We start from the raw sequence: 12,738 nt of genomic DNA on the forward strand, positions 1-12,738 counted from the left end.
CTCTTTACACCTCTGGCCAAAGCCACCGTAACGGAAGTAGCATTTAAAATAGTTGTAGATTTTGAGTGCTCTGAAGTATTCGTAATCTGCTTTTCTGTGTTGGAGACACAGATTCAAGCAGTCACCTGCAGGACAACAGCTAAATTACACCTGAACTTAATACATTTGATGTTATGATGCTTACACTTATGCAGTGTATTTATGTTATTCATTACCAGAATACTTTTATTATATTATATATGCTATTGGATAAAGATGCTATAATGTTGTTATAGCTGGTATGCATTTTATTTACTTAAATATAATTGTTGGCTTATGAATTTTCCTAAATAAACATAGTAAATAAATAAAAATATACTAATAAATATAGTTTTGACACTATTTAATGTGGCGTGACAGATCGCTGTAGCACCTCAGTTCAAGCGGAGCGCGAGTGGACCAGTTATCTTTTCCTCTTTACTACTAGATATAGCATGAAAGAAAAATGAATAAGTATTAGAATCACTCAATCAGCTCACCTTACAGCAGAGAATATATATTTACCTCAGCTAAAACATTATCTAAAACAACAGAGTAATTTTAATCATGTCTCAGTTAAATTAACAGAAAAACATTTAATGTAATGCTCTTACAACAGAAGCCTAGCAGGTCAGATAGATGGAGGATTTAAAAGCTGACTTTTTTTTGTTAAACCATTACTTGAAATTGTATAATGTTTTTACAGAGATGATTGTTCTTTTACTTACAAAGCGTATCTAGTTGCTGTAACCACAGGCAGCAGCTTCTGAAGAACTTCATCTGCTGTATTTTGTGATTTCTGGGTGATAGATGAGTCACTATTTGAAAATAAATAAGGTAATTATTAATGCTCATAATAATAATTATTATTAATATCATAAGTAATAATGTCACTAATATTTTTTGTTAAACCATTAATTCAAAATTTAAGTTGTTAAAAATGTTAATGTTTTAACAGTAATGATTGTTCTCAGTGTTACTTACTCAGCTGATCTAGTTGGTGTGACAACAGCCTTCTGATGAAATGAGCCCCTTTCCGTGTTAGATTTACTATTTGAAAATAATAAAAAAAATACATATTAATGCTGATAATAATAATAATAATAATAATAATAAATAGTAAAAAATAACAAACAGTGCTTTAAAAAAGACATGTGAATTTTTTTTGTAGTATCTAACTGTAGTTATTAATCGTATTCAGCCAACACAGATTTGTGTTTTTCATTGTCTTGTCAATGTTTCTGTGGCAGGTCTATTAGTCTGCATTTACACTACAACACTTAGTGCACAGGTCTATTTTGACATTTGACATTCCAGTCCGTTGCTATGGTTATCACTAGGGCTGCCCACTAATAGTCGATTAACCATTAGTCGACTAGAAGAGGCTTGGTTGTGCAAAATTGTATTAGTCGGTAAGTGGCAGAAGAAGAAAAAACTCCACAGAAAGTGGTGAAATCATGCAGGTCACTGCTGGTCATATAAGGTCATATAAGACACTGCTGAAGTCCACAGTAATCGATTGTCGAGTTCGGGCGCATGATCGTACGTACTAAACCTATGCGCGTGAACTCGGCAATCGATTACTGTGGGCTTCGACCGAAAACCGGATGTAAATACAGGTATGAGCGCTGGCTGAAATAACATCATTTTTATTCATATCTTTCACATCTACTGCAGTCAGATTCACCCGTGTTCACTCTGAAGGAATCACTCACATTTGCTGTGCACTTGTAATGACACATCAAGGATGTTAAGAGGCTAAAAGCAGGTTTAAAACTTGCCCCATTGAAGTCAACAGGGTGCAAATTTTAAAAAGAGGATAACATGGTGTAGGCAACACCGATTTATGTCATTGTTCTCTGTACTGACAGCACTCCAAATTTACAAAAAAATGAGCTCAATGTTAAAATTGACCGGAGTTCTCCTTTAAGGACGCAAAACAAAAGTTGACTTCAAATGATCCTTCAAAGTATGCTTGATGTTGTGGCAGCCGAGATATGCAGCCTTACTAGGATACAGCATCAGTTTGAGTAGCACCCGCAAATTACGTACAATATCCCAGAAATCAATCTTTATCAATCTCTTTGTTCATAATGTTACTTACGGTTCTCCTTTCAATAATCGGTTCAGGTCAAACGTCTGCATTGTCTGCTCTGAGGTCAACAACACAAACACTAAAGCTGACCACTGAGACGAGGAGAGTTTCACATCATGTAATCCTCTATAGCTTGAGTTATGAGATTGAGCTTCGTTCACTAGAGAAAGATCACCCAGTTCATTCAGACAGTGAAACAGATTGATGTATTTATCTGGAGAGGGATTCCCACTGATCTTTTCTTTAATATAGTAAACTGTTTTCTCATTGTTGTGAGAGCTGTTTGCTGTCTGTGTCTTTAGTTCTTGTAAGAGACTCTGATTAGACTCCACTGACAGACCCAGAAGGAAACGAAGGAAAAGGTCCAGATGCCCATTTTTACTGTCTAAAGCCTCATCCACAGCTCTCTGATGGAGATCCGATAGGGAAACTTTGTCTCCATTAGTTGGTTTAGTAATCTGGTCAAACACATTGATGTTATTGTTGATAAAGGAGAGATGCACATATAGAGCTGCTAGATGTTCCTGAATACTCAGATGAACAAAGCTGAAGACTTTCCCCTGACACAAGCCCAACTCCTCTCTGAAGATCTGAGTGCACAATCCTGAGTAAACTGATGCTTCTGCCACATCAATGCCACACTCCCTCAGGTCTTCCTCATAGAAGATCAGGTTGCCTTTCACAAGCTGCTGATAAGCCAGTTTCCCCAGTTTGACAATCATGTCTTCATCTTTCACTTTCTTCTCATAGTCCTTCTCATGTTTGATGTTGGCCTGAATGAGCAGGAAGTGTGTGTACATTTGAGTGAGAGTCTTGGGAATCTCTCCTCTCTCTGCTTCACTCAACATCTCCTCTAGAACAGTGGCTGAGATCCAGCAGAACACTGGGATGTGAGACATAATGAAGAGGCTCCTCGAGGACTTCAGGTGTGAGATGATCCTGTCGGCCAGACTCTCATCACTGATTCTCTTCCAGAAGTATTCCTCCTTCTGTGTGTCACTGAAGCCTCGTACCTCTGTCACTCGATGGATATACTCAGAGGGGACGAGATCCGCTGCTGCTGGTCTGGAGGTGATCCAGATGAGAGCAGAGGGAAGCAGATTCCCCACAATGAGGTTCGTCAGCAGCTCGTCCACTGAGGCTGATTCAGTCACATCACACAACCTCACATCGCTCTGAAAATCCAGAGACAGACGACACTCATCCAGACCATCAAAGATGAACAACACTTTATACTCATCACTGGATATTTCCATTTCTTTGGTTTCAGGGAAAAAGCGATGAAGAAGATCTGAAAGACTGAGTGTTTTGTCCTTCATCAAGTTGAGCTCTCTGAAAGCAAGTGGAAATATGAGCTGGACGTCCTGATTCTCTTTCCCTTCAGCCCAGTCCAGGATGAACTTCTGCACAGAGACTGTTTTCCCAATGCCAGCGACTCCCTTTGTCAGCACAGTTCTGATGGGTTTGTCTTGTCCAGGTAAAGGTCTAAAGATGTCACTGCATTTGATCGGTGTGTCCTCTGTTTCTGCTCTCCTGGACTGTATCTCGATCTGTCTCACCTCATGCTCATTATTGATCTCTCCACTTCCACTCTCTGTGATGTAGAGCTCTGTGTAGATCTCGTTCAGGAGTGTTGGGTTTCCCTGCTTTGATATTCCCTCATTCAAACACTCAAACTTCTGTCTCAGATTTGATCTCAATGTGTTGAAGACTTCAAGAAGTTCAGAGTCATGGCTGTAAGATTAAAATACCACATTATTACACAAGTCACAGAAGTAAATGGAAATAAAAAAATAAAAAATATATTATTTGTTTGCTGTATTATGGGACACAGAACATCATTAGGTTTCTGAAATGTTTCAATTATTAATCATGTGTTTGAGTTAGGGGTGGGCGATATGGCAAAAATATCATATCACGATTTTTTTCAGAAAAATCACGATTCACGATTTTATCACAATTTGTTTTCATGTTAGTTTTACTATTTTGCAAGTGACTGAGCATTACAGCCAAACTAATGTCCCTATTCTAGAAACAAAGCCTTACAAGGAAACAAATTATAAGAAATAAAAGAATGGCAGATATTTAGGTCAAAGTGGTGAAGATAAAAATCTTTGTTCTTATTTTTTAATAACAAAGAAAATAATGACAAAGATAGACATTACATAAACACAACATAATATACAAATGAAATAAACAGTGCTTTATGTTTTCAGCTACAGTAGGTGTATTTAACAGTAGCATTCAAGAAAGAAATTAAATAAACAATTATAAAAATGAAACACTACATATACTTCACTGTATAAATTATACATTGATGCTTATTAATGCTACTATGAAAATTCTCAGAGCAGTGAGTGATTTTATCTTTGTTTTTTGTTGTTTTATTACCATTAAAGGGATAGTTTCCCCAAAATTGAAAATTGTCATCATTTACTCTCTCAAAGTCTCAAGTTCTGCAAGTTTCTTTCTTCTGTTGAAAATAAAAGTTATTTTAAAGAATGTGGGTAACCAAACAGTTGCTGGTCCCCAGTGACTTCCATGGTATATATTTTCCTACTACGGAAGTCCTACTACGGGACCAGCAACTGTTTGGATAGCCACATTCTTCAAAATATCTTCTTTTGTATTCAGCACAAGAAAGAAATGAATACAGGTTTGGAACAACATTAGAGTAAATAATGACAGAATGTTCATTTTTGGGTGAACTATCCCTTTAAGGACAAGCGACAGCATGTTTACTATTAGGCCACTGTCCCTTTAAGACCGGCACGCATCTAGCATACACGTATATGCGCATGATTTTCTCTCAAATGTTTGCTTTCACTTTAGACATAACCAACTGTGTTTATGTAAACCTTGTGTGTATTTGACAGTATTAGCTCAATAAGACTCGAAAGATATGTCCAGTAAACAGGCGCTGTTTGACAGGCTTTTAGTGCCAGTTGTTTAATGTTTAACTGGCAAGGCTTAAAAGCACATGTAAATAATGAAATTTTGTGATCCGCAGTATCTCGTGAGTGTAAGTGTAAGTACCTCTGCGTTAACATGTGATGTGAATGTACGTCACGTTGTACAGTACGTTGAGATGGAGGCGCCAGAACTGCAACTGATTTTAGATGATCAAAAATCGTGATATCGCACAACCCTAGTTTGAGTGGTGTGTGATGTGGATTGCAGCATCTAAAATTAAACAACAAGAAAAAAAAGTCCTACATTTTACCTGAAACCAGGATACATGCTTTCATTAAAGTCTTGTGGTTGAATCACAGGCTTGTACACAGTAGTCGTCTTCTTCTTCTCCTTGTTCTTGTGCTTTTTCTTTTTTTTAACTGGTCTGGATAGAAGATCTGACCTTAAATCAGAATGAAGAGGGTAAAGAATCAGACACACTGATATTGATGTAATTGTGTCATTAACTGAGTAACAGACCAACAGCTTTTACAGTGTGTGAATGTATTAACAATACAATACATAGAGCTTTACACAAGAGCACAATGGTAATCATTAATAGACTGAAACTTACAGGATTTGAACTTAGAATTTTTTGGTTTAAATCCAGATCATTAAACGGCTGAATATTTATTACATATTTCATAAAATTCAAATACTAGAAGCATAACTTTTATAGAAATGATATACCTGAGATCAGGCCGTGTGTTTCCACTCTTAAACAATGGAGGCTCCATAGACTGGTTACTCTTCATAGACACACAGCTGGACTCTGGTTTTGACCTCTTCTGCTGGACTGAACTGTTTTTAAATCTAAGTAAAATAAAAAGCATACAGACTTATAAATGTTGTGCACTTTTTTGCACTGTGTCTCAAACTTTGATTATAATTATTTTGAGAAATGAATTTAATGGTTTGCAAATGTTAAGCACGATTAAATAAATGTACCAAAGCAACTGAGAAAAACAGTAATATTAGGAATTAGGAATACAAAACAAACAAATTGAAAACAACAAGTGGGCCCTTTCATACACCCGCCGCAACCTGACACAGTTATAATTTTCATGTCCTGCATCACGTGTTTAAATAGCAAATGCATTTGCGCCCATGGGCGTGCTGGTCTGAAAACAAGGTGTGTTCAGGCACATTGTTGGCACGTTGCTCTTTTAAAGGGTCATTTCACCCATTTGAACATTGTTTTTTATTTAAAGTGGGTCATATATGTAGTCGAAATGTAAAATAATTTTTGAATTTGGTGCCTTCGTGACCGAGAAAAGACAAAAAATAACTTCAGAACGCATTTGTATGAAAGACAACAACTCCCACAATGCACCACATTGCACAGCTCCGCAAGCCACTCCCACCAATCCAGAAAGCGCATATCTGCCTATAAGAGAAATCACTCTTCCGTCTACAAGGCTAGCTACTACCAGAGCTTGAAATTCATTTCACATTCACACAAAATGTCTAGTTAGTTGGCGAACTCATATAGTGCATTACTCCTCGTTTGTATTTCTTTCGAAAAGGTGAATTATTGCATGGTACCTGGATGTTCAGTCAGAACATATGCGGTGCGAAACTAGGATAGTTCTCAACACAAACGTCCGTGTCCTCGTCTGATTCAGAGATTTCGTCCAGGAGAAATTGTCATCGTTGAAATTCTTTGCCGCAGACGGACTCTATCTCTGTGTTCGTAGCGGTTCGTAGCTGCATTGTGAGATCACCGGCGCCACCAGTCCGCCCTAACTCGAGCCAGTCCGGGCTCCTCGTCCGCGGCAGGCAGGTCTTCTGCCTCGGCTGCTCTTCGCTATAATGCGGCTTGTAAAGGTAGCCACAAACACCTGATTCAAGCATCAGACTTCCGAAATCCTCTTCTTCTATATCATATTGAGCACTCTCCTCCGCTATTGTCATAACTTTACATCTGTCTCCACAGCGCCTGTTAGCTTAGCTTCAAACAAGATGGAGGATATTGCTTTCAGTTTCAGAGAGTAAAGTCCCACCCACTGATCTGTAATAGGTCTGTAGCGTGAGCGCGCCCCACCCTGGGAAAGATGAGAAACTAGTGCCTGTAGTCTTAACAGAAATCCCCCCTCTTACACTTCCTCCTACAATGACGCAAAATGACGATTTTTGCGTCATTGTAGGAGGAAGTGTAAGAGGTAAATAACAGATTTCTCCCGTCTCAGGGGAAAATGAGAGAGTGTTGCACGACCATTCAATAGTATGACTGGGTTTCTAACAATGCAAAGCTTAATGCAAATGGGTGAAGTGTCCCTTTAAGGAACTGAAATAGACTGAGCCATTAACCAACTGAAACCTGCTCTTAAGTCAATGGCGCAATATTTTTTTTGTTAATTAAAGGCTGCGTTATTAATATGTGCCTATAAGCGGGTACACAACACGCATACACTCTGCTTATTACACACACAATGACAGCAGCACACAAACATGCACAATATTAAAAATAAAAGGATTACAATGTAAAAGATTAATATTGTGTACATAAAGATATGGTGGAATCCGGCTGGTCCCGTGTAGATGGTCTGCTTGCGTGCTTTAACCTCACTCACTCTCTCTCTCTCACACACACACACACACCTTTAACCTCGTGCAAAAGAAGATCCGTTTGTGCTCTGTGTTCTGTGTTCAGTCTTTCCGTGTAAATAGCGGATCCGCCGTGGCGCGAGCACAATTACTCTTTAAAAGAATAGGAACAACCCTTTTAGACCATGCGCTGGGCACGTCAATCATTTTTTCCGTTGTCAAACTAGAAGTGGATTCAGACACGCCCTAAGTGCATTTGCACAGTGCGCTTTAGATCATGCCCTTAGATCGTTAAAGTAGGGCCCACAGGATTATAGAATAATTCAACTCAGATGAACATCAACCACGATCACATGACTCTTCTCAAAGGCACAATGGAGGACGAAGGCTCAACCGACTAAAGAGACCAATGTTTTGCTGAGCTTTAAAGATAAACCGCCTTACTGTACTCTAGTAACGGTGCTCTTGCTGTGAAACATCACTGTTCTGACCAGACACTGTGAAGCTTTCAACAAATCTGAACCAGTTTATTAGAAAAATCCACTCAATTTTACACCTACTCCATTATATAAAGGTGGAAAAAATCTCAGCTTATATTTACTTAATGTCATTGCTAGTATAAGACTAAATATATAGCAAAAACTATTTTGCTTTTTAATAAAATGTCATACTAAAAGCATAACGTATATATAAATGATATACCTTAGATTAGGCCGTTTGTCTCCACTCTTAAACTTTATTGGCTGATCCATAGAGCCGTCACTCTTCATAGACACACAGCTGGACTCTGGGTTTGAGCTCTTCTGCTGGACCGAACTGTAACAGAGAACAGATTCAGTTTAATCCTTTAGATTACTGTGCCCATTTTATTTCGCTTGGCAAATTCTGGAGAGTATGCTCGGTAATCTACTGCTTTTCCTGCAGTTCCTGGATGTCAACGTAGAATTTTCTGTCGAATTTGAACCACTGAATTTGTGGAAGCGAATTTGCAAAGCGAAATAAAATGGACCGAAAATTGCCTGTTGAATATTGTAGGTTGTTTTTTTTAAACAGTTTGACTATTTTGGAAGTGAAATATGAAAGGTGAATATGGATTATTGAATTTTTAATAATGAAAATGTGTTTGAAATGTTTTGAATTTAAATATTCACAGCTTAAATATTGCTGAATATTTACCATGCTGAATTTCAGCCAATAAAAACGCAAGCCCTAAAAATACAATGCATTAAAATGCAAGCATGGTTAATGCAATGCATATTTTTTTTTAAGTAGTGCAATTCAACAGGCTTTTTTGTTTCAAAAACATTTGGCATTATTTTACTTCCATACTCTTATTATGAAGTTCCCGGAAGTGTGGTTGTTGTTGGTTGAGCACGAACGGTGTTGAGTGAACTATGGTGATGGTGTACATAAATAAACGGATGATAGGTTAACTTCTGAAGTCTGCCTTTAAGTGTAACATCACAATCTGTGATATTTTTCTGTGATGTAATACAATATTTAACAGTGTTTGTTGAAAGTACCTTGCTCCCTCAAGCTTTATTGGCTTGGAGTTGGAAACTGATCTAAAAGCACAACTTTTCTCTGCAACACTATTTTATTTGGAATATATCCAAATCCGTTGTATTTTGTATTAAACAAAAGTGTTTGGGTTTTTTTAAAGCTGGTTTGATAAGGGTATCGTTTTAGTTCGACATTAGTTTAACACTCAGGGAAATGTTATGATGTATGAAGAGTTTCTTATGCACTTTAATTTTCCCGTAACTCCCGAGGAATTTTCTCTTGACTTTTCTGCAGTCAATTATGGTATAATTTCATTATTTAGATATGTGTTGTCATCGGCCGATATGCACATAATTAACCCAACTGATACAGTATATGGTAAAATTTGTTATTTTACAGTCCAAAAACAACAAATCTATTCATTCTCTATTTCTAAAGGAGGTTATCACCAATTTTTGCTCTACTGCTTAATGGACTAAATTTGTTAATGACCTTGATTGGGAAAGTGTTTGGTTATTACCTCATTATTTTTCTGTGACAAACAAGGTGAAAGACATTTCTTTCAAAATACAGTTTTTATGAATTGCTAAAACACTAAACCCCATTCTCTGAACCAAATGCTCAATAGCTTAAACCAATTTGTCGAATAAATCACTCTTTCTGTAAAACATTAAAGAAGTTCAGATAGTTAAAACACTGTTTGCAAATCTCATGCAATCTTTTTGCAAAACTCTAAACACATTTTCACTCATTAAAACAAAAAAATGTTTTAAAACGCTAAACACAGGCAGGCAAAAGTTTAACAACTACAACACAGTTGACTCAAACTACACACAACGACTCAAAATGATTCACACTTATTTTTAATGATGTGACCAAACCAACTGTACAAAATACAAGTCAGTTCAGACTGAGTGCCAAAACTGACTCAAAATGTTGCACGGAATGTTGATACCAACAATGGATGGAAGCATAAGAGGGAAAGGAGGAAGAGTATGTGTGTAAGAGGTGGTGAACAAGGAGGATGAGGACGAGGAAGAGCAAGGTGTGGAGAATGTTGTCAAGGCTGGATCTGGCTTTAGGGTTTTTCGCTTTGCCTGGCAAGAGACGACGTTGCCTGTGATGTGGACAAAGTCCTCAGACTGGACCCAACATAAACATGAAGATGTAGCCTAATGCTAAGGCAGAATTAATCTCTCACTGACATTGATTTTGCAGTTGCAATCAAAGTTGTCAATCTTCTGATTGTACTTTACTGTAACATGCTTTTCATTTAGAGTATTTTTAACCTTTTTGGCTTTTGCTGAATGTACAGGGTGGGCCATTTATATGGATACACCGTAATAACATGGGAATGGTTGGTGATATTAAAGTCCTGTTTGTGGACTTCTAAATGGCCACCATGGTCACCACCCATCTTGAGGAGTTTGCCCCCTCACATATACTAATGTGCCACAAACAGGACTTTAATATCACCAACCATTCCCATGTTATTATGGTGTATCCATATAAATGGCCCACCCTGTAGACATTCACTATACAATATTCAGTACAATACTATCCCAGATAGCATGTAACCATTGAAACAATGTTGAGTCAGTGTTGATGCGTCAACGCTGATTACATTGAAATAACGTTAGAAAGTGATGTTGTTTTACCATCACTCTTGCACCCTCAGTTAATATTGAAATAATGTTCAGATTTCAACCACAAATCAATAGTGTTAATATTGCTTCAACATTACAAAGTGATGTTGTTTCAACATAACTTTTGCACCCTCGGTTAATATTGAAATAATGTTCAGATTTCAATCACAAATCAATGGTGTTAATATTGCTTCAACATTACAAAGTGATGTTGTTTCAATGTCACTTTTCACCCTCGGTTAATATTGAAATAATGTTCAGATTTCAATCACAAATCAATGGTGTTAATATTGCTTCAACATTACAAAGTGATGTTGTTTCAATGTCACTTTTGCACCCTCGGTTAATATTGAAATAATGTTCAGATTTCAACCACAAATCAATAGTGTTAATATTGCTTCAACATTACAAAGTGATGTTGTTTCAATGTCACTTTTGCACCCTCGGTTAATATTGAAATAATGTTCAGATTTCAATCACAAATCAATAGTGTTAATATTGCTTCAACATTACAAAGTGATGTTGTTTCAACATAACTTTTGCACCCTCGGTTAATATTGAAATAATGTTCAGATTTCAACCACAAATCAATGGTGTTAATATTGCTTCAACATTACAAAGTGATGTTGTTTCAATGTCACTTTTGCACCCTCAGTTAATATTGAAATAATGTTCAGATTTCAACCACAAATCAATAGTGTTAATATTGCTTCAACATTACAAAGTGATGTTGTTTCAACATAACTTTTGCACCCTCGGTTAATATTGAAATAATGTTCAGATTTCAACCACAAATCAATGGTGTTAATATTGCTTCAACATTACAAAGTGATGTTGTTTCAATGTCACTTTTGCACCCTCGGTTAATATTGAAATAATGTTCAGATTTCAATCACAAATCAATGGTGTTAATATTGCTTCAACATTACAAAGTGATGTTGTTTCAATGTCACTTTTGCACCCTCGGTTAATATTGAAATAATGTTCAGATTTCAACCACAAATCAATAGTGTTAATATTGCTTCAATATTAAAAAGTGATGTTGTTTCAACATAACTTTTGCACCCTCGGTTAATATTGAAATAATGTTCAGATTTCAATCACAAATCAATAGTGTTAATATTGCTTCAACATTACAAAGTGATGTTGTTTTAATGTCACTTTTGCACCCTCAGTTAATGCTGAAGCAATGTTGAGATTTCAACCAAAAATCAACGGTAATAGTATTGATTCAACATTACAAAGTGATTTTTTATCAACATCACTTTTGCACCCTCAGTTAATGTTGAATCAACATTACACTATGATTGATTCTACATCACCAATGCTGAATCAATACTGAAATTAACACAAATAATCAATGGTAATATTGAATCAACGTTACACTAAGATGTTGAATCTACATCACTGCTATTGAATCAACACTGAAATTAACTAAAATAAATCAATGGTAATATTGTTGAATCAACGTTACACTATGATGTTGAATCTACATCACTGCTGTTGAATCAACACTGAAATTAACTTAAATAAATCAATGGTAATATTGTTGAATCAACGTTACACTATGATGTTGAATCTACATCACTGCTGTTGAATCAACACTGAAATTAACTTAAATAAATCAATGGTAATATTGTTGAATCAACGTTACACTATGATGTTGAATCTACATCACTGCTGTTAAATCAACACTGAAATTAACAGAAATAATCTTTGGTAATATGGTTTGATCAATGTTACAATGTGATGTTGATTCTAAATACATTTTGTTGAAACACTGAAAATACAACTGAAAAGGAATGTCAACCAATGTTGCCATCTGATGTGTTGAAACAACATTAATATTTCAACTACACTTCAATGATGCGTCAACAAATTCCTGACCAAAAATTTGGCAAAAACCTTTTAAAATATAAATGACACATTTCCAGCAGTTGAGTTAATTTATTTTATTCAATCAATCAATGACAAAAA

At 36.4% G+C, this 12,738-nt stretch overlaps 1 protein-coding gene across 3 annotated transcripts in view; it reads right to left on the bottom strand.

Moving 5' to 3' along the window:
* The window catches only part of LOC307167416 (NLR family CARD domain-containing protein 3-like), a 40,765-nt gene that overhangs the window by 20,602 nt on the left and 7,425 nt on the right, over positions 1-12,738 (bottom strand). For 2 of the 3 annotated variants that reach the window (XR_013822777.1, XM_079886504.1), the window contains 6 exons: positions 8,315-8,428; positions 5,756-5,878; positions 5,337-5,468; positions 2,123-3,847; positions 1,003-1,068; positions 747-836 (listed from right to left, as the gene is read on the bottom strand). Coding sequence is in view for 2 of the 3 variants with exons in the window: in XM_079886504.1 (XP_079742630.1) it covers positions 747-836; positions 1,003-1,068; positions 2,123-3,847; positions 5,337-5,468; positions 5,756-5,878; positions 8,315-8,428 (2,250 nt within the window). In the remaining variant the exon portion in view is untranslated. The remainder of the gene's footprint in view (positions 1-746; positions 837-1,002; positions 1,069-2,122; positions 3,848-5,336; positions 5,469-5,755; positions 5,879-8,314; positions 8,429-12,738) is intronic. The other variant, XM_079886505.1, reaches the window with a different exon arrangement.

This window comes from Squalius cephalus (assembly GCF_949319135.1).
Source record: "Squalius cephalus genome assembly, chromosome: 11".
In the NCBI taxonomy this organism is placed as follows: domain Eukaryota; kingdom Metazoa; phylum Chordata; class Actinopteri; order Cypriniformes; family Leuciscidae; genus Squalius; species Squalius cephalus.